This window comes from Ipomoea nil, unplaced genomic scaffold (genome assembly GCF_001879475.1).
Source record: "Ipomoea nil cultivar Tokyo-kokei standard unplaced genomic scaffold, Asagao_1.1 scaffold1768, whole genome shotgun sequence".
NCBI classification, from domain to species: domain Eukaryota; kingdom Viridiplantae; phylum Streptophyta; class Magnoliopsida; order Solanales; family Convolvulaceae; genus Ipomoea; species Ipomoea nil.
Window position 1 is genome coordinate 152889 of NW_017618196.1, and position 23416 is coordinate 176304.

The 23416-nt window shown below is 33.3% G+C and overlaps 1 protein-coding gene and 1 long non-coding RNA gene across 6 annotated transcripts in view; one reads left to right on the forward strand and one right to left on the reverse strand.

Moving 5' to 3' along the window:
- Positions 1–23416, forward strand: part of LOC109192086 (putative late blight resistance protein homolog R1A-4) — a 93011-nt gene that overhangs the window by 7649 nt on the left and 61946 nt on the right. For all 4 annotated transcript variants that reach the window (XM_019342697.1, XM_019342694.1, XM_019342696.1 and 1 more), the window contains exon 2: positions 6719–6725. In XM_019342697.1, the coding sequence (XP_019198242.1) occupies positions 6719–6725 (7 nt within the window). The remainder of the gene's footprint in view (positions 1–6718; positions 6726–23416) is intronic.
- On the reverse strand, positions 5927–11676 carry LOC109192095. Of its 2 annotated transcripts, none has more exons than XR_002056041.1 (3): positions 11268–11676; positions 11029–11125; positions 5927–6431 (listed from the first exon to the last, which is right to left on the reverse strand). It is a non-coding gene; the product is annotated as an uncharacterized LOC109192095 (long non-coding RNA). The 2 variants fall into 2 exon arrangements; XR_002056040.1 differs by having other exon boundaries at positions 5927–6435.

The window sequence follows — 23416 nt, forward strand, 5'->3', positions numbered from 1 at the left end:
ACAGATATATTGAAGGTTTAATTTGGTTGTTTTTCCTTGGACCTTAGCTGTGTGAGTATATATAATTCTAAAAACTTCTTCATGAGATTGATTACATCCATTTCATGCATTCTATAGGGTATCGAATGAAAGATTTAACAGTAATCGAGCTACTGAATGCATGCTCTAGACTAGAGATGCATCGTGTTCTTGAAATGGCTTGCAGAACCTGCAAAAATCTTACTCTTCAAAATCCAGGAGCCTGAATATGATGAATCCCATATAGAAGAGTGTATAGACGACGACTTGGATGGCATGAGTCTTCCCTTGGGTTTGAGTGCCTATCAATCTATCATTAGTGCTCTTGTTGTCAGGCCATGTTAGCCGTCTAGAGTGAGTCACTGCGAGTGTCAACTTCTAAAGAGGTAAATAGTAGGAATATAATCGTATGAAACATCCTTGCCATTTTTCTTGAGTTTTCTCATGTTGATGCTCAAAGAAATTATGTTAGTTGGTCATTCGGCCAAGTGAGTATGTAGATTCATATTTCGATCATAAAGTGTCTATATGTGATATGATATGACTTTACTTTTGTTTGTGATTATGAATTGTTGGTATATAGTTATATACAAACTAGCAATATATGTCAAACAATAAAACTACATAAAACATGGCAATATCATTTCCAATGCAATCTGTCACCAAAAACGATCATATGACATATGATAGGTTATCGCGCACATAACTTGAACAAAACGCACCACAATTTAAAAAATATATGCACACTAACTTTCTAGCAAGTGATAATGAAAATATGTCACACAACAAACATAATCCAAATAAATTATAAGTGCAGCTCGATGCTTGAAAGTCTATAAATTAAACTTATTTTGTTGGTTGACTTTTAATTTGAATGTGTGTATATGAGGATTAGATGGTTTGTTCATCCTTCAATTTCTTCCTTCTTTAATTCAAGTCAAATATTGATGTGAAGAATTGATCCAAATACTCTGACAAACTCATATTTTAATGTTATTATTATTAATGTCAAAGGAAGAAAAAATTGTTTGTGTTTTAGCCTTTAAGGTAGTTATAAAGACATCTATATTATCAAATTGATAAGTTGAATAATTTTGCTAATTTATATACTTTCTCTAACAACATTAATATGCTAAGAATCACTTTAAAATTTCGCTCTCGCAACCGGGTGCATGGGAGTTCAAATTATATTGATAACCTGAGAGTCATGGAGAGATTTTGACCGATTAGAGAAGATAAAAAAAAAAAAAAAAAATTCAATCCTTGTACACAAAGGTACATGCATAGGTGAGAACCTAAGGATTGACGGAGTGACTTGCAATTTACCTCCTTCGGACTTGTACACAAACTACTCCAGGATACTTCTTACAGACTGAATTTCACATCTGATTGCTGCTTGATTCAGGAAGTGCATGGTATGACAATTGGTTTTGTTAAAGAAGAGAAAGGGCTATATCTGCTAACGAACCCACCGAAGCAATCTGATTTGTGTCATAAACATTTTGCAACGCAATGTACAAGTGCCAAAATTTGGCATCAACGCTTGGGCCATTTTCCAATGAATAAAGTCAATAAACTCCATCTTTTGAATGATATTTCAATGTTCCCCATCAGAAACATAGTATGTGATACTTGTCATCTAACTAAGTATAAGCGTACTCCTTTCCCTTTAAGTGTTACATGTTCCAGTGCTTGTTTCGAATTAGTGCACACATATATTTGGGGACCCTTCCCAATACACTCATTGGGAGGAGAACATTATTTCGTGACTTTGGTAGATAACTATTCAAGGTTTACATGGGTTATTCTAATGAGGACGAAGGGTGAGGCTAGAGACTTGATAAGGAGATTCCACAATTATGTTTTCACACAGTTTGGTATACTCATCAAGACAATACGAAGTGACAATGGGCAAGAGTTTAGCATGGCTGAGTTCTTTGCTGAAAAAGGGATAGTCCATCAAAAATCGTGCGTAGATACACCGCAACAGAATGCGGTGGTGGAATGCAAGCATCAACACGTTCTTAATGTTGCTAGGGCTCTTCGATTTCAAGCTCACCTTCCATTTGAATTTTGGGGGCAATGTGTTTTTCATGCTGTCTTTATAATCAATCGTCTTCCATCACCTATGCTTGAATGGTCTAACCCCTATTATTGCAGATTATATGGAAGGGATCCCAATCTTAATGCCCTCAAGGTTTTTAGGTGTCTTTGCTATGCTTCCACCCTATCTTAGTCAAGGAACAAAATGGAACCACGTAGTAGAGGATGCCTTTTCGTTGGAATACCTGCTAATGTTAAAGGTTACTTGTTATATGACTTAGATGATAACTCTACTTTTGTATCACGAGATGTGACTTTCTATGAAATACATTCCTTTTGCTGAGAAAGATCATTGTGGAGCTGAAACAATGTCACAGCAGTTCGATCCTCCGATCCTTTGCCTGTCATACTGGTCACGTACCACCCATACATTATGAATGCATAATCATGTTAGTGGTCAGCCTTATGTTGAGCATAATTTTGAGCTGCATGATTCTGTTGATAACCATGCCGATGGGTTTTCTGATGGTGTTTGTGATCATGTTCTGTCAGAGTCTGCTCGTGATGGTGCTCACAGTATTACACAGGATAAACACAAGTTTCTGACCCGGTCCCTTTGTTCATGATATTCAACCTTGGCAAACAACTAGACATCGCAGGGCTCCCAGCAAGCTACAGGATTACTACTGTGACATACAGTTATGAGAAATGGATCCTCACCTCATTCTTTATTCAAAGTGGTTTCGTATAAGAACCTTGTGCCATCACACAGAGCTTTCTTCATGGTTGTGATGGCTATTAACGAACCACAGACATATAACCAGGCTATTAAACATGATTGTTGGAAGAAAGTCATGGACGTTGAGATCACTACACTTCAAGATAACAATACTTGGGAATTGACTTACTTACCTCCTGGAAAAACGCCCATAGGATGCAAGTGGGGTTATAAAGTCAAGCTTAGAGCATATGGCATTGTTGAAAGTGGCGAGGTTAGTGGCGAAGGGTTACACGCAACAATTAGGGGTCGACCGTGGAATGCAAAATTGAGTACTGCATTTCTTCGTCTTGGTTTTAAACCGTCCAAGTCCGATCCATCATTATTTACCGGAAGGAGTGATGAAAATTTCATTGCCCTCCTAGTATACGTTGATAATATCTTGGTAGCAAGTGGACAAATAAGTCTTATCACATAACTAAAAGCATTCTTTGATATTTTCAAAATTAAGGATCTAGGATCCTTAGGAAACTTCTTGGGCATAGAGGCTAAACTGGACGTGTCTGGCTTGAACCTATGCCAACGCAAATGCACTCAGGATATCTTGAATGAGACTGGTTCTCGGTTAATGCATTGTGATGGTATACCTCTTGAAAATGCCGGTAGCTATAGAAGGTTGGTGGAAAAACTATTGTAGCTAATAGCGAAGGCCGGACATTGCTTATGCTGTTCAACAGCTTTACCACACAGCTAAGTCAATGCTATCCTCCAATATTTTGCGACTCTTGGGCAGAAGCTCTGGTGCTTGGAATTAATTCGACGTCCTAAGGTGGAATATAATAATTAATGTATAAAAAAAATGATAAGAACGACAAATTTTTAAGTTGAGCTATATATAATAATTAAAGAATACATGATTAGTTTAAATACTATCAATAAATTGAGATAGTAATTCAACACCAAAGCTGATAAAGTAATAATCTTAAGATGCAAAGGACCTACTGCTATCTCTAAGATGATATTTACTTTTTTTTTTTTTAGGAATGATATTTACACTGAGCAAATACCAATTTTTATCACACGAGTATTATCAAAATAACACTTTTCACCAATGATTATTGTTTAGTAGCAATTTTCATCCACGATTATTGTTTTAGTAGCAATTTTCATCCACGACTATTGTTTTAGTGCCAAAATATGAAATTATTAATGATATTTTTGTCATTTTCAAATTAAGATCCCAATTTGAACATGAATAAAGGGATTTAAGCCCTATGATCGATTTCAATTCACAGTTCTCCTCCTCAAATTAAGGTAGGACGAGGAGGAGAACATCAAATTGAGATTGATCTTAGAGGTTAAATCCATTTATTCATGCTCAAATTGGGAACTTAAGTTAAAAAGGATGAAAATACCCTTAAAATTTTTAGATTTTGACATGCCTTAAACGGATGGATAACTGGCGTGATAAATTTTAGCACTAAAACAATAGTTATGAATGAAAATTGGTACTAAAACAATAGTCATAGATAAAAATAGATAAGAATTAAACATGTGGTCCAAAACTGTCCTTTTGAAAATACTCGTAGGCCAAAATTGATATTTGCTCTATTTACATTTATACATACATAAATTATTCCATATTAGATCAATAAGTTTCTAGAAGAACATTTATCATTGTAGTAGAATCATTGTTAAGAATTTTATTTCCTTCTAGAATTCCTTTAACAAATTAAAATGCTCCATTATATATATATATATATATATATATATATATATATATATATATATATATATATATATATATTAAAGCTCCATTTCTTCTATCTTGACTTTATCTTCTAATTATATAGGAAATAAGAGAAACATCCTCAAATAGTGACAGAAGAATGCACACCCTTCAATAGTGATTAACAATTTTACTTGTCATTCAAAAAAGAATAAAGAAAAAAAGATTCCCATCACTTAAATAAGAAAAGACTACATCTATGTATCTATGTATAATATAAAAGCTCAATTCATTTTTGCCTAAGACTTTTTACGATCAAATATTTTGTACTTTGTGCAGTTTGTTGTTCCTTGAAAATTATTTCTCTATTTTGCCCTTGTTGGCTTTCCGTCGTTCAACTTCTGACAATATAAAGTAGAAGAGTAAAAGTCAAAAAGTAGGTTGTAAATTCTGCTGCATTGTTGGTTTAGACCTTTCATTTATACTTCTTGCAATTTTTTACCATTTTATGTCTATTCTTTGTCCTTTTATCCAAATTATTAAGTTTCCCCCTTACTTCAATTTTCTTTTGGAAGACTTCATGCAATTGTCTTTCATCCTCCCCATTTTTCTCTCTGTTTCTTTTCTTTCCTCTCAGCTCATAACAAAATTCGTTGCAAGGGTAGGTCGCCATTTCTATTCTGATAAAGCTTCTCCTCTTCATCGTCGTTTCTTTAGTCCGATCATCTTCTTCTCTCATGGTCTACCTCTCTCTTTAAATTTGTTTTTTTTTTTCTCTCTCTCTTTCCCATTCAAATATAGCATTTATATTAAAAATGTCTTTTAAAATATAAAATTAATAGGAATAAATTTTTCATTCAAATAATATGTACAATAGGGTATAATGTGAAAAAAATAAAAATTTGAGCACCTTAAGCATTAAAATGGCGCACCTTACACATTAAAATTGCGCACTTTAAATACACAAACCATACACCTTAAGCACACAAACAAAGCACCTTAAGAACACAAACCACGCACCAAAAGTTTTAAAATGGTGCACGTTAAGTACACAAACCTTGCACCTTAAGCAGTACTCTTTGTATATTTGTTTCTTTAAAAACTAGTTACTCCATATAATTTAATCTTTTGTATTAACTTTTTTTAAAAATTTTGACATATTTGTCTATTAACTAATTTATTATTATTATTATTATTATTATTATTATTATTATCTATCTATCTATCTATCAATATCAGTAACTTTCTACTAAACACATTTTCCCGCCCATGCGAAACTGCGTCGTTTTGAGAAGTCAGATAAAAGCTTCGAATTTATTGTCTTCAATCAACGTTTCGCTTTCCAATGTGCATTATACGGCTAATATGTTATGATACCAATGATATTAAATAGACTTCTAATTATGTAAGACTTCTAATGAGAACCTAAATATAATCTATTTCCAAGACTTCATATATCAATTTACATATATACACCTAAAGACATTCAAATATACACATACATATTGAACAACGTATTTTAAAAAAAAATGCTTCGAAATAATCAGCATGATGATTCTGATTTCTTTCTTGGAAACTCAAAGGTTTCCATCACTATTCCGGCTGCAAGTAATGGTAGCTTCAAATTTCAAATTCCACTTCTTGAGCCTATATAAACCCCTGTGTCAATCTTTTTTCACCAACCATTGTTCCATCTCTTCATTAGCAGTCAACCATATTCAAAATCCCTGCAAATTTAACCATTCCAAGTCAGTATATTTTGGTTAAAGATATTGTCCCTCTTGATAGAGAGAGGGCCATACGAGTTAGGTGTGTTAGAGTTTATGAAATACCGTAAAGGAGAGGCTCGAAACAGATGAAGAGTAGAGAGGTTCTGGTATGCGATGAAGAGGTAAGCACAATTTTTGTCACTGTTAAATTTTCCTGTCTTTCATTCCACAGTATAAAATCTGTTCACTAATCTATCATGCAGGGAACTTTTATTCACGTAAACATGCAAAACTCGGATGTAGACCAGTACAAGAATGTGTTCAAGGAAGGGAAGCTCTATTCTCTAAAAAAAAATTTGGTGTTCAGTCAGTACTATATGTATAGGACTTGTGATCATCAGTATATGATAAGGTTGAACTACGATACTCAGGTCAAGGCAATCAAATCCAGAGGCTTTCCTACCAACATGTTTCAGCTTAAACCCTATCAATGTCTGAAAGATCCAACTTTAGTGAATGACAAAGTCATGTTTGGTAAGTCATTTCTGTATGCAATGCTAAATTTTCAGATTTTATTTTTCCACCCATATAAATTTGTTTTGTTGGATTACAGATGTAATAGGCAGAGTCATTGAGATACATGCTCCAGTTGACAAAATAATAGGGGGGAAACCAGCTAAACTAATAGATTTCAAGATAGCAGACAATGAGTAAGTTTCATACAATCTAATGTATTAAGTTCATTAAAATATTTTTCCATTTTACTAACACATTTCAATACAGGGGAAATCATTTGAAATGCACTGTTTGGGATAACCATGTAGCTCCCATGCTACCATTCTACAATTCAGATCTCAAAGAACCAGTAGTTGTGGTTATTCAGCTTTGTAGGGCAAAAATTGTAAATGGTAAGATGTTTAGTTATCCCTAAGATTTATTTCAGTTTATTTTTCTGCTTCCCCTAAATCATTATTTTAGACATCACTGTTTAATTTTTTTTTTTATGTTGTCCTATTAGATGAAGTCAGGATCACAAGTTCCTATGATGCTACCAAGCTATACTTCAATTCCTCTTATCAGGAAGTTGAAGATTTCAGGTCCAAGTAAGTTTCTAATTTTTTATTTTAAATCTAAATTTGTAGAATCTTATTTACAGTAAGGTATTCATTGTGTTTGGTTTTTTTTTTTTTTTTTTTTTTTTTTTTTTTTTGGACTGTGTAGGATAACAACTCTTCATAGTCCTTTAAGAAGTATTAGCACTGCCACAGTTATTATTGGATGATCATGCATGTGAGAACGGAGAAGACAACGCAATTAGTAAATAAGCATCCAATAGCATGATCATCCAATAGTTATGTCCCAGTCCACTGGGATTTCTGAATTCAGGAGTGGTGCTCTCACTGTCACTTCAGTTGGTGATATATTGAAAAACAAACAGGTGAGAATTGTATTCATTTTACATTATGTCTGCTAGGACTAGATTTAATCACTCAATTAGCAGTGTTACTAATTAATTATTTGGTTCAATGCAGGATGGGGATTTTTATGTCCCTGCAGAGATTGTAGGAATTGAAGGTTCATTTGGATGGATGTACATATCTTGCATGACATCAGGTTGCAACAGAAAACTGAAACCAGATGGAGATGATCTACTTTGTTCTAATTGTGATAAAAAGTACAAGGAAGGAATGGCAAGATATCAGGTAAAAATAAGAGTTATGGATATAGGATTATCAGATGCTCCCTTCCTTTTATGGGATAGGGAGTGTTCAGACTTGGTAGGAATCCCTGCAAACCTCCTCTACAAGAAATATAACAAGGTAAGCTAATTATCCCAAACACATCACTGTCTTATAATGGTATATTAGATACAAAATCTATTTCTGTGTTAACTTTTCCTAAATTGTTTTTGTCTTGGTTATAGGTTTCAGACATTCCAAAAGAGTTGGAATCACTAATTGGAATGTCAACGATATTTAAGATATCATTGAAAATCAGTCAAATGAGGGGAGCCAATCCAGCCTATACTGTGATGAGACTGTTGAGGGATGAAATATTAGTCTCCACCTACTGTTCAAAGCTGAAAGACAACCAAGAGAAGGATCTTATATCTAAAATGATTGATGAGGATGAAGAGGATGATGATGAATCTGATCAGGTAATACTATTTATGTTAGCATTTCAGTTTTTTTTTTTTTTTTTTTTTTTTTTTTTTTTTGTTTTTATACTTTTGCCTAAGTTTGAAAACTAAATCAATGCTTCCATTTATAGGAAGCATCCAATGGTGATAATGAGGTCAACAGCCCAACCGGTGTTCAGCAAACTCAGAGCCTGTGGCTGATTTGGAAGACTGTAATGTGGGTAAGAGATCACTCCTTGATGAGTTCTGTTCTTCTAGCAAGGTTAAGAAGCCTAAAGTTTGATTGTAAAACTAAACAATGTGATCTTTCTGTTCTGTTGGTTTGGAATTGAGAAACTGTAAGACAATTGTCCACCTCTGTGTGGTTGTGGATTTTTTTGGATTTTGTTTTTGGGAAGCACCAATGGTTAAGCACTTAATAGTGCTAAATAACTGTTTTTGAGTAATTTGGCTTTTTTTTTTTTTTGAGTATTTTGATATTGTATTGTGTATCTAACTGTATGCAGGTTGAATATCAAGAACCAGCAATAAAGGATATCAGTTTTCAAGGCATCAGCTAAAACCACAATCAACCAAACAGTAGCAACAAAACAAAGTAGAACATCAAATTGGATTAAAATGTAGTCTAAACATTTTTGTATTCTTACCAAGTCTTTTGTAGTTGTAATTTGTTTATTGTTTTTTCTTAACATTTTTAATAGAATCATTTGTACTTAAATATAATGTACCTAAAACAACTGATTAAATACCAAATCATTTAGGAAAGGTAAAATCTCCCATCAAACATCCAAGCACACCAATTCTTATCTAAAATAAACTAAAATTGACTAAATATTATTAAGTTTCAAATCAAATTAGCTAAAATTATTTTTTTACAAAAATTCAGCTAAAGGAAAAACAACCATTTATGAAAGTTTTGCTGTTTTGAGATTAACATTTTAAATAATTTACAGATATAAAGATTTTTGATTTCATTTCAATTTTTTTTTTACTGAATTACATAAAGAAATACTGACTGTCCTAAAGCAATGCAATTTGAACTTAAATCCCTAAAGCAAGACAATCCAAAGTCAATTATTAATTTAAGAATCAGAAACTGCTAATCATTTTGGCATCAGATTGTAAGATCATCAGTTGCCTATAAAAATAACTACTTAGTAATACCACTTTTATAATTTCAAAATAATGAACTCATATAAAGGAATTGAAAGTAATTTTAAAAAGAAATTTGGACTACAATTTTAAAGGATTTGAAAGGAAGTTTAAAATGAAATATGGAATTCATTCCCTAAAGCAAAACAATTCACATTAAATTATTTATCTAAGAAACAGATATTTAACATCATTTTGGCATCCAATTTTGAAGATCATCATTTGCCTATACAACTAACTGTTTAGTAATAATACAATGTCAAAGTAATCATCTAATCTAATCAATTTAAAGTCAATTTAAATTGAAATTTTGAATTTGAAATTCCAAATCAAATTAGCTTAAATAAATTTTGAAAAAAATAAAGCTAAAGGAAAAACAACCATTTATGAAAGTTTTGGTGTTTTGAGATTAATATTTTAAATAATGTACACATATAAAGATTTTGGAATTCATTCCAATTCTTTTTATTTACTGAATTACCTAGCAATACAGTCATAAATAAATTAATGATGTTATAGTAACACTTTATCCATCATTTAGGCATCAGTTTTTGAAGATCATCATTTGCCTACGAAATGAACTTTTTAGCCAAAAAAAAATCTGTTAGTAAAAAATAACGTACTCAACTAATGTTAAAAAATCATAATCCATTTTAGCCAAATACAATCTGTCCTACAATCTATCCTACTATAAAGTACATGATTTGTTACTTTACTAACCAAGGATTGGACTCATATAAATGGATTGAAACAGTCATGCAAGATATGTACATTTGTACTTAAATCCCTAAAGCAAGACAATCCACAGACAATTAAAAATCTAAGAATCAGAAACTGCTAAACATTTTGGCATCAGATTTGTAAGATCATCAGTTGCCTATAAAAATAACTGATTAGTAATACCACTTTTACAATTTCAAATTAATGAACTCATATAAAGAATTGAAAGTAATTTTAAAATGAAATTTGGAATACAATTTTAACGGATTTGAAAGGAAGTTTAAAATGAAATATGGAATTCATTCCCTAAACCAAAACAATTCACATTGAATTATTTATCTAAGAAACAGATATTTAACATCATTTTGGCATCAGATTGTGAAGATCATCATTTGCCTATAAAACTAACTGCCCATGGTAAAGTCCATGGTATGATAAATTACACAGCTAATATGTCAGCAATCTCAAAATATCAATTACACATTAATATGAAATTATCCTGTTCCCAAGAAAAACTCAACAGTCATATAAATTATTACTACTAATTCATTTTGCACACAAAACACCCTTTTTTTTAGACAAATAAGACAAGTTATAAACAACACCTGATATAAAACCTAAATCTAAACACACTCAGACAGTTCAAATATTGACAGTTTCACTTTTACAACACAGAAAAATTGCACTCAGTAATCATGCATTAAATACTCAGTTCTACAATTATAGGTAGCAAAAGGAAGCAGCCAATTAACACTCCAGATAACATACGCACATTAAGATTTTAGTATTTAAGCATTACCTTTGCCAAATGTTGTTGTATGTACATTGTTGAGACAATTTTTACATCTTTACGCCATTGTTAAACTGTAAACTTAGTGTTATTGTTCACAAAATACCTGAAATTAAGACAACGATTAAAATTTCTGTAAAACCCTAACTGCTTTGGTGTGTATAACAAATCTATACACTAAGTAATGCTTCAAATTGTTGATGTACACAGATAAATATATATAAACACAAAAGAGTTCGAAATTTTACCTTGATATTAGGTTTCTCGACACCGTGTAGAATCCACAGATATTAGACTGACTCATCTCTAACCTCTTACTCTAAAACACCAGAAATGTAACTTTAACAGTAGATCGAACCTAAATCAGTGAAATCGAACTCATAAAGTGTTTTTTTCCTGGAAATCGGCAACATTGTAGGGTGAGGTGTGTGTATAGACGAACAACAGTTACTTCTACATTGAGAGAGAGAGAGTTCGGTCAGAATGAAATTCTGCTCGAAATGGAGTTGAAAACCTAAAGAATAGAGCGCCATGAACAAGATCGGAGTGATTCTACGCGATCTTAGTGAGTGTTAGAGACAGAGAGAGCTAAGGGATTGACAACGCGATCGGATTGAGTGTTAGAGAGAGAGAGCTAAGGGATTGGTGTTGTTCTACACTGTCCGAATGAGGGGTCCGGGTAGTCAAAGGGAAAAAAGGTTCGGGTTTGGGTCATGGGTCCGGTTATGGGTATTAGGGTCGGGTTTGGGTAGGGAATGTGGGATTATTATATTGATAGATATTTTGGTTAGGGTATACATTGGCTAACTATATATTATGTGTCTATTATAATGGGCTAAGTATATATTTTGTTATGCTATAAATGGGCTAAGTATAGATTTTGTCATGTGTTTATTTTGTACATCTACTATCTACTATACTATACTATACTAATAAGAGCCCAAGAGAGTTAGGCCTATAATGGGTAGAAAAAATGGCGGTTACAGATTTTAATGAAATGAATGGCTCAGATTGATTAAAAGATTGATCAGATTTAAATTTTACACTAAAATTTCCTAAAATACCCACACACCGTTAGTAATTCCGTTAAAATTTTAAGAATTGCCGTTAGTTCACCGTTAACTTACTCATTGATTTCAATAAAAAAAAAAAAAAAAGTCTTAGGTTCGAACCTCATCCCAATCAAAGTTGGCATAATTAGTACTCTATTTTACTCTTATTAAATTATATAAATAATAATTTAGTAGTTACAACAAAAAATAATACATATGCATTTCTTTAATTTAGAATTATGTGTTCACAATGTCTTTATTCAAAAAAAAAAATATATTCATTATCAATAAATTAAATAAGATAAATAATTTTATTAGTTATATTGTCTTTATTTTTCTTCAATATAAAAATTCTTTATATTCAAATTTATTAATTGATTATATAATCTACATTGTCCTTACAATGTCTTTATTCAGTGAAAAATAAATTATTAATTATCAATAAATTAATTAAAAGAAATATTTTCATTAGTTATATTGTCTTTATTTTTCTCAAATGTAAAATTTTTTACATTCAAATTCATCAATTGATTATATTCACTACATTATCTATTATCTTTTTTGTGCACTACTTTTCTAATTAAATATCAAAGTTATAACATAAAATAATGCTATATATTTATTTACCAAGTATTTTATTAATACCATGAAAAAATTTAAAAAATATAATTAATAAAGCCAACCGTATTAACTACTTGAGAGATTTTGTGACAAAGAGAGTATTCAAATCACACAACAAGTGATAACTACCTCGCAATGTCCTTGTTTGACAATCAGCAGTTAGCGGTTAACGTTAGCGGATTATACAAGCGGATTTGACCAGCGAATTTATTTAATTATTAACATTGGGTAGAAAAAATGACCGCCAAATTATTAAATCAAATGAATGGTTCATATTGTTCAGGTTTTAATTTTTTTTCTTTTAAGATTTTCTAATTTATCCTTAATTATATGATTATCCATTTAACTTTTCCGTTAATTCACCGTTAGTCTAATTCTAATATTAAAGTCTAATATAGAATTATAACTACACCATTAATCTAATTCTAATATTAATGTCTTAATAGAACTTAACCACAAATCCTAATGTCGGAATCTCCTCAAACAATATTAGTATATATTTCATATTTTATGCCCTAATTTTTATTTGTTCTCCCTTATGTCCCGTATTTGGTTTCAATCATACCTATACAATTATTTTATTGACAATTATAATCAATATTGACTATATTATCTTGCATTTGTAAACTTAGAATTACCTATTTAACCTGCACGGGCTTAGCTCAATGGTTTAGTGGGTAGTATTTGGGAGAAGAAACCAAGGTTTGAACCTCGGTGGCGGCAATGCGTGAATTATGTCCAAAGTGGGCAGATTCCTTGTGCGTACCAGCATTTGGCCTTGTCTGCTGAACCATTGAGTCACCGTGATTTACAACTTCCCACAATGCTCTGTCGGGTCGGATTGTGGGGGGCCCTTGGGGTTGGGGACTCAACCTTTGGGAGAAGAATTACCTATTTAAATACGCAAATTCAACCTTCAATTATCTATGTATGAACAATTTCAATATAATCTTGCCTTAATATACTTTAAAGTACTTATTTAAAAAAAAAGCATTGGGCATTATCCCAATCGCGCAATGCGCGTAAAAAACTAGTATTATTATACAGAGGGAATATTATCTAACCCATTTTCTAATATGTTGCAGAAAATGTACATAGTAAAACGGTTGGAAAAAATACTGATGTTGTCGGAGAAGAGAATCAAACGCACTCATACACGGCACGAACACCAATTTTCACTTCTAATAGAACTACAACACCAAACACTTCGCTCACGGATGGTAAATCAAAACAATTTAATTTTCAATATATATGGTATTATTCTTTTAGATTCATGTATGTATAATTTTTTTGCTAATGTTTATTTTATTTTCTTTTCTGAAAACAAGAATTTGTGAGTATACACCTCAGCGCACATAATATGAAATATACAAAAACCAACAGTAAATGCAGAAAATTCGTGCTAGGAGTCAACAGCCCTGTTTTCAATACTGGAAGTAGCGGCATAACTAATGGTACATTAAATTATGTTTTACAATGTATCTGTGTTTTTATATATACTTTGTTAATTTATACGTTCGTGTTTTATGCAATTTAACGGTAAAAGGTCAAGTATCACAATCCACAACCACAAGACGACCGCTTTCAGAAATATCTAATGGTAAGTTTATTATTTTGGTTTTTATAATTATTCATGGACGGCGATATTATGTATATTATTTTAAAACTGTACTTTTTTGTAAGTCAATACAAACAGAAACATCATACAAAACACGCAGTTCAGTGCAGACCCAAAGGCAACGAATGTGCTTAATAGAGATTTATTTATGGCGTTTGAAGAAATCTCCAATATTCCAACAGTATCAACAAACCTAAACGGAACAGCCAATGGTAATTTTTAAAACTTAGTTGCAAATGTTATTCTTTATTTTAAAGAAACAGGGGAATCAGCTTTGACAAATTCTAAAATTTCTATACAGGATTCAATCAAAATGTTGAAGAAGAAGAAAATCTGACTAATGTATTACAACCGTCAGATGCAAACAAAGGTATGTCTCAAATTTAATTTTATTTAAATAAAACGTTTTTAAGTATGATTTATTTTATTTAAATCATTGATTTAGTATTTTTATACTTAGTGGAATACAATGATTTTGGTGATGCAAATAACACATGCCAACATTGCGGGTGATTTTTTGGCACGAGGAAAGGATAAACAAAACGGTGATTCATGGTACACCCAGATATACAATGTGTTGCAACAATGGTAAGATTCAATTGCCAACAACACAATTGCCCCCGTCGCCGATATATGACCTTTTTTTTGGAGGTGGTGAAAAAAGCAAGCATTTCTTGAACAACATAAGAACGTACAATAATATGTTCTGCTTTACATCAATGGGTGGTAAGATAGATAGAGATGTCAACAAAAAAGGTGGTCCACCAGTTTTCCGGATACATGGACAAAACTTCCACTACATTGGTAGTCTTTTGCCGGTGGACGGGAAAAGACCACATTTTGTGCAGTTGTATATCTATGATACTAATAATGAATTGGTGAATCGGCTCAGTTCCGTAAGGTATGTCTATATTGTGATAGGTTATTGTTGAATATAATGCCGTATATTAAATAAACTCCCTTTCTAATTGAATTTATTAAAACGTTTGATGTTATATTAATAGGCCAGACGATGATCTAAGTGACATCCATGAAGAAATTGTCAAGGATATTCAACAAGCGTTGGATGCAAATAATGTTTTGGTAAAATCCTTCAGAATGGCCCGTTTAGAAATAGAAAAATATCCTTTGGCTGAGGTAAAGATAAAATTGCTTGCTAAGAGATCAAAGGATGCGAGAACTTACAATTTGCCTCAAGTTTCTAAAGTTGCTGCATTAATTGTTGGGGATATTGATGCAAATATTGGTGAGCGTGACGTCGTAGTGGAAACGAAGAGTGGTCTATTGCAACGAATTAGTGAACTAAACCCAGCTTACTTACCAATGCAATACCCGTTGTTGTTTCCTTATGGTGAGGACGGTTATAGGGAAGACATCCAATTCTCCACATTAAAAGGAAACAGTTCAGGTGGTCGTCAAAGGATTAGTCCTAGGGAATATTTCTCATACTATACCTCATTCAGTCAAGATTGTCGCAGGTTTCTACATTAGTTCATGCAAAAAAGGCTTTTCCAACAATTTTTGGTCGATGCGTATACAATGGTGGAGCCGGGAAGGTTGATATATATAAGGACACACCAAAAGAGTTTGAGGTGTGAAAAATATAATTGCTTGAGTGATGCATTAACACGCGGTGAAGTGGATCCTCGGACTCAAGGAAAGAGAATAATATTGCCTTCAAGTTTTACTGGTGGTGCTAGATACATGATACAGAATTACCAGGATGCTATGGCTATATGTAGATGGGTTGGATACCCGGATCTCTTTATCACATTCACATGCAATCCAAAGTGGCCTGAGGTGAAACGCTTCTTGACTGATCGTAATTTAAACCAGAAGACCGGCCTAACATAATATGCAGATTATTCAAGATGAAGTTGGATGCTTTAATTTCTGAATGCAGGAAGAACAAGTTGTTCGGACCCGTCATTGGAGGTACTTAACTATTTCGTTATGCTTATGAACTTATTTGTGTAAGAATTTTTTTGTATAACGTTGTTTATATTCTGACTTTAAACCCATTTTCCATGTTAACAGTTATTTATACCATCGAATTTCAAAAGCGTGGCCTACCGCATGCTCATATACTTTTATTTCTCGATAAACAACATGGAGCATCACATGGGCTACATTTGGACAACAATATTTCAGCTGAGTTACCTGATCCAATACAAGATCCAGAATACGTCAAATTAGTGGATGAGTTTATGATGCACGGTCCTTGCGGTAGAGCTCAGTTGAATTCTCCATGCATGGCGAAGGGTAAATATACTAAACACTTTCCCAAAAAGTTTGTTAATGTTTCTACTTTTGACGATGATGGTTATCCTATTTATCGGAGACGTGACAATGGTCGTTCTGTGGTGAGAAATGGGATCAACTTGGATAATCGCTATGTGGTGCCACACAATAAGCATTTGTTGTTAAAGTATAGAGGTCATATTAATGTGGAATGGTGCAACCAGTCCCGTTCAATAAAGTACCTGTTCAAATACGTCAACAAGGGTCACGACAGGGTGACAACAGAGTTCTACCGAAGCAACAATGAGGAAGAGGGACCGCAGGTGATTGATGAGATAAGTATGTACTATGATTGTAGGTACATATCTCCATGCGAAGATGCTTGGCGTTTATTTGGATTTGAAATACAGTTAAGAACACCATCAGTTGAACGATTAAGCTTTCACTTGCCTAATCAACAGAGTGTAGTTTTTGCAGATGATGATCCTGTTTATAACATACTCAGTCGACCAACTATATTACAAAGCATGTTTCTAGAATGGTTTGAGGCAAATAAAACATACCCAGAAGCAAGGAAATTGACATATGCTGAAATGCCCACGAAGTTTGTATGGAAAAAAGATATTAGGAAATGGCATCCAAGGAAAAGAGGATTTTCAATAGGTAGAGTTTTCTATGTGCCTCCGGGCAGTGGCGAGATCTTTTATTTGCGATGTCTTTTGAATAAAGTTTAAGGGCCTACAAGTTTTTCAGATATAAGAACAGTCAATGGTGTGCAGTACGAATCCTTTAGGGATGCGTGTTCAACTATAGGATTAGTAGACGACGATAAAGAGTATGTTCATGCTATTGAAGAAGCAGGTCAGTGGGCTACATCTGTGAATTTGAGAAGATTGTTTGTGACTTTGTTGATGTCCAACTCAATGTCAAAACCAGAAGTTGTGTGGGAATCTACGTGGAACTCTTTGACTGAAGATGCACAATTTAAGATTAGAGAACAGACGGGACTTGGAGGTATTCAATTTTTTTAATATCTTTCTTCATGTGATGCAATATAATTTTATAAACACACTTATACTATTTTTTGGATAATTATACCACAGATTTAATTTTATCTGAAGATCAAAAAAAGAATTATGCACTTTCGGAGATAGAACTACTTCTGGCAACTATGGGAAAGAGTTTGAAAGACTTTCCTTCAATGCCCTCTCCTGATTTACAGAATCTTGACAGAACAACCAATAGGTTAATACAAGAGGAATTGTCATATGACATTAATGCAATGAAGGAAGAGAATGATAGTTTGGTGGACCAACTGACTGAAGAGCAAAAGGCAATATATGATAACGTATTGGACGATGTTGAGAATGAGGTTGGGGGATTATTTTTTGTGTATGGATATGGTGGTACGGGTAAAACCTTCTTGTGGAGAGCATTGTCTTCCGCTTTGAGGTCAAAGGGTGATATTGTTTTAAATGTTACATCAAGAGGCATAGCTTCTCTATTATTACCAGGGGGAAGAACATCGCATTCGAGGTTTGCAATACCAATCGCTGTTAATGAAGATTCTACTTGCAATATTAGTCAAAGCAGTCCGTTGCCACACTTGATCATGCAAAGTAGGTTGATCATTTGGGATGAGGCCCCAATGATGCATAAATTTTGCTTTGAAGCTTTGGACCGAACTATGCGAGATCTACTGCGTGTTCAAAATCCAAGAAGTTTTGAAATGACTTTTGGTGGGAAAACCGTCGTGTTAGGTGAAGACTTCAGACAAATTTTACAAGTAATTCCAAAGGGCACCAGACAAGATATAGTGGTGCAAGTATAAATTCATCATATCTGTGGAGAAGCTGTAAAGTATTTAGGCTTACAAAGAATCTACGGCTTAGGGCATTGCAATCAGAGTCTGGAGTTCAAGAGATTGAAGAATATGCAAAGTGGATTGCTGATATAGGTGACGGAACTATTGGTGATTCATTGGATGGAGAGTGTGAGATCAACATTCCAGATAAATTCTTACTCAAGTCGGTGGAGGATCCTATTTCTACAATTGTTGATAGCATATTCCCGGGGTTTCGTATTGGAAATAGAGATGTCAAATATCTAAAAGATTGTGCAATTTTGGCACCAACTTTGGACGTGGTAGATAACATCAATGAATACATGAATGAATATAATACTGCTGAAGGAATGACATATCTCAGTTGTGATTCGGTATGCAAATTTGATTCCAATGTTGACATGCTTGTTGATCTACACACATCGGAGTTTTTAAATGGCTTACGATGTTCTGGAGTGCCAAATCACTCATTGACTTTAAAAGTTGGATCACCTGTTATGCTCTTGAGAAATATTGATCACTCATTGGGGTTGTGCAATGGTACAAGGATGATCATTTCAAAGTTGGCTACTCATGTTTTAGAAGCTCAAATATTGACCGGAACAAGTGCTGGTACAAAGGTATTAATACCAAGGATGTCCTTAACACCGTCAGATCCAAGATAGCCTTTTAAGTTTCAAAGAAAACAATTTCCGCTAATGTTGTCATATGCCATGACAATAAACAAAAGCCAGGGACAAACATTGTCAAACGTCAGATTATTTTTGAAGAGGCCGGTTTTTAATCACGGACAAATGTATGTAGTGGTGTCAAGGGTTAGTAATCCTAGCGGATTAAAAATTTTGATTTGTGACGAAAATGTACAATCAAAAAACACGACTACAAATGTCGTATATAAAGAAGTTTTCAATAATATTTAATAAAAGTCACAGTTCATCCTATTACTTTTAATTTTAAGTACTTACATTTTACTTCTTAGATTTATGACCGTGCATCGCACGGGTGCAAATACTAGTTATTATTATTATTATTATTATTATTATTATTATTATTATTATTATTATTATTATTATTATTATTATTATTATTATTATTATAAAACATACAACGTTGATTTCCTTAAAAAGCCAACGTCATAAAAAAGCGATGTCATATTATTTTTAAAATTTAAAATAATAATGTAATTATTAACAATGTTGGTTAGTTTATATATATATATATATATATATATATATATATATATATATATATATATATATATATATATATAATTGACGTTAAAATATTTTTTTAAGTTCTAAATTTATTTAATGTTTTAATGACGATTTTATTACAGTCAACGTCGTGATATGTCCAGTGTTATATGTTATTTTTTTTGTGGTGTAATGATCATATCAATATATTATTATTTGACAATACTAACTTAAGTCAAATACTGTAATAATATTAACTAATTATTACAGTCATTTTTTTGTTAATAGTACTCAATAAAATTACAGTCATGTTCTTTTAATATCATCGTAAAATTAAAATTTTAGATTAAAATTCACGTTATGTTCAAAAAAAGATTTAAATTCGCATTAGGCCTTACACTACGCGCAACGACGTGCCAGCTAGTATTCCATTAAGTTTTATTTTATTTTTAATCTGCTTGAATTAATTACAATCGGTTTAAAAGTTTATTAGTAAAGGAAAAAAGTGAAGTGAACCTCCTAACACCAATATCAACCAATCACATCATAGCGTATTAAAAATTGAGTAAACTTTGTAAGGACTCTCATAGTATAAATTCTTAAGTAATGTGACAAGTCAGCTTCTTCCTTTGGATATCATGCACTCGCTGGCAATGGATTAATTACTTCAATTGTCATCTATAATCATGACTTAGAACACTCTTAGTAGCTAAAGGACTTGTGGTTGAGTGGCATAGTTGTGGCCCTTCAAATGAAACGTTTTAGGTTAGAACCCTAATGTGCATGTGTAATTGGGTGCATTAATATCATTTTTTTAATTTTAATTTTTTTTATGAAACTGTAGTTAAATTAAATTCGGAATCGACCCTATAATCGTATGTCGTAGTTCATATCATCCTTAATTCCTTATATACTACATCAACCAGATATCGAACAAACCCGTCGTCTCTAGTGAACTTTCGTACAGTAGAGACTAGAGAGTCGATCAACATGGCTTCTTTTCGCCACACCCCCGCTTGAGTTATCCCGGTCCTACATGCACGGTCTTGCCTAATCGAGTGAGTGATTAAATTCACTTGTTATCTCCTGGCCTTTCCGTCTGAGGTTTTGTCTAGTTGAGTTATCCCGACCCTACCTGCACGGTCTTGCCCGATCGAGCACGTGATTAAATTCACTTGTTGTCTCATCTGTTTGAGGTTTTGTCTGGTTGAATTCCATGCCCTACCTGCACGGTCTTGTCTTGGTCGCGTATGTGATTAAATTCACTTGTTGATTTCCGAACCTATCAATTAAGGTTTTGTCTGATAGAGTTATCTCGGCATAACCGACATGGTCTTGTCCGATCGAGTGGTTGATACATGTATCCTGCTTCTCAACGATCGATATATATTTATTCCATTCCTCAACGGACATATCTATCCTGTTCTTCAACGATTGAGATATCTTTATCCCACCTCTCGATGGTTGATGGCAAAATAAAGATAATTATAGATGTTACTATTAGTATTAACGAGGCAACTAGCGTAACCTTGACCCTTATGCTCAGACTTGGGGGCCTCACCACAGATTATCAAGGCACTCAGAGTCGTAACTACTCTCTTTTATTGTCACACCGTGCAATTTAGAGAGCGGGGCCTTTAGGGCTTATGATGGAATATTATGGAATATGTGTATGATGGAATATGATGAGATATTGATGGAATTGTTAATAACCATGGAGTTAGTATGATGATGAAGTTAGTATGTATTGACCATCGAGTTAGTGTAATGATGAAGTTAGTATGTATTGACCATGGAGTTAGTGTAATGATGAAGTTAGTATGTATTGACCATGGAGTTAGTGTAATGATGAAGTTAGTATGTATTGACCATGGAGTTAGTATGATGATGAAGTTAGTAATGTATTGATGATTGGCCTGGGTTAGTGTAATTAGCTTGTATAAATAATAGGCTACTCATTCTAGCCTAAAAATGGGAGTGAGATCTAAGAATGAATCATTCTCTCATCCAATATCATCCCATTCTTCTCTACACCATATACTCTCTATTCTAAAGTATTCATTCAATTGTAACATTTCCATTATGTCACCATTAAGTGGTGCAAGTTAATAGGCCATTTAAGACCATAATGTTGTGGTTTGAAACGGAAGTAACGGTTTCCGTTACTTAACTTATAATGATGGCACGTAGGTTATATATATGTATGGTCCTCCCATTGCTCCTGTGACTTGAGACACTACACCATCTAGTTGTACAGGAGACTAAGTGGTAGACAAAATTCTAAAGTTCTTTACGGTTCTTCAAACAATGCAACGGAGATTACAACTATGGCTGGAGATGCTCGATCATATGTGTAACACCCCACTTTTCTAACTCTTAATCATAAATCTAAACCACAATTATCATAAACTAAGCAAGGAATTAAATAGCTAAAAGATAACTAGTGGGAATTTCACCGCCACAACCACCACTCCGTGGTGATTGCACAGGCTAAGGGGTAGAACTAGAAACAAAATAAATATCTAACATCCATAATATAAACTGAAATCATAAGGGGGGAAAAGTTCACCCCAAAAGTCTACATCATCAAAGTCTACAAATCAACATAAGTCTAAAATTTGGATAATAAAGTCATCAACAAAGCATAAGAGTTTAGTCATCTCAAACTACGAGACTAATCTAACTCGATCACTTCTCACTGTTGGGCCCACCGGAAAGGGGTTTTGCAAGCAACACATAGACAAATAGGAAAACACCCGTTAGCACGAAGCTAAGTATAACCACACTCAACCCTGTAAAGTACTATAGAATATACTTTGACATATACATCTTTAGATATACATCTCATATACAACAAACTCATCTCATATACATCTTTAGATCTATCATATACTTTCTAGACGCTTGCAACCTATAGTATCAACAAACATGCTTCAAACATAAGACTTAACAACCTAGATACTTCAACATGTAAACTTCACAATAAACTTAACCAGCAACTCATGCTTACAAGTAATATCATGCTAATAAACTATATAATAGGTATTCTCATGCTCTCAAATTCTCATCACATAAACTGGATATACAATGCTTTAAATATGACTATACGTTCATGCTCGATGTACAAACTTAAATCAAAATTTTCATTATACAAACACATACGATATTCTACTCAAACGCAATCTTGTGCAATACTATAGTCACATGCAATCTCGTGCAATACTATACTCATACTCATATGCAATCTCGTGCAATACTATACTCATACTCACATGCAATCTCGTGCAAAACTATACTCATACTCACATGAAATCTCATGCAATACAATAAATATATACTCATGTACACTCGTTGTAAAAATAGAGTACTTTCTGTGGAGGTCTCATTGAGTCTCTCTTGACTCGCTTTCTTTTTCTTGAGTCTCTCTTGACTCACTTTCTTTTCTCTTGAGTCTCTCTTGACTCACTTTCTTTTCTTTTGAGTGTCTCTTGACTCACTCTCTTTTCTTCTCACTCGTAGACGTCTCAGGGTTTCACCATAGCGTGAATTGCCCTATCGGGAGCGACGTAAATCCGACCCAATATCTCCTACCGTCTACGGAACCAATCTCGTGGTTCTCACTCTGTGGAATCAGGTATCGAACTATTAGTGTGCACACCCCTTAACCAGGATTCCAAGCCTGGCGGACAATTTCTAACCTCGCAACATGGGAATACGCCGCGTTACATATACTGGGACCACAATGTCCATAAAATCATCCGAGAGGACATAGTCCAAACGGGATCCTCCAAAACCTCACAAATATAGATAATACATAAATATATCTCTC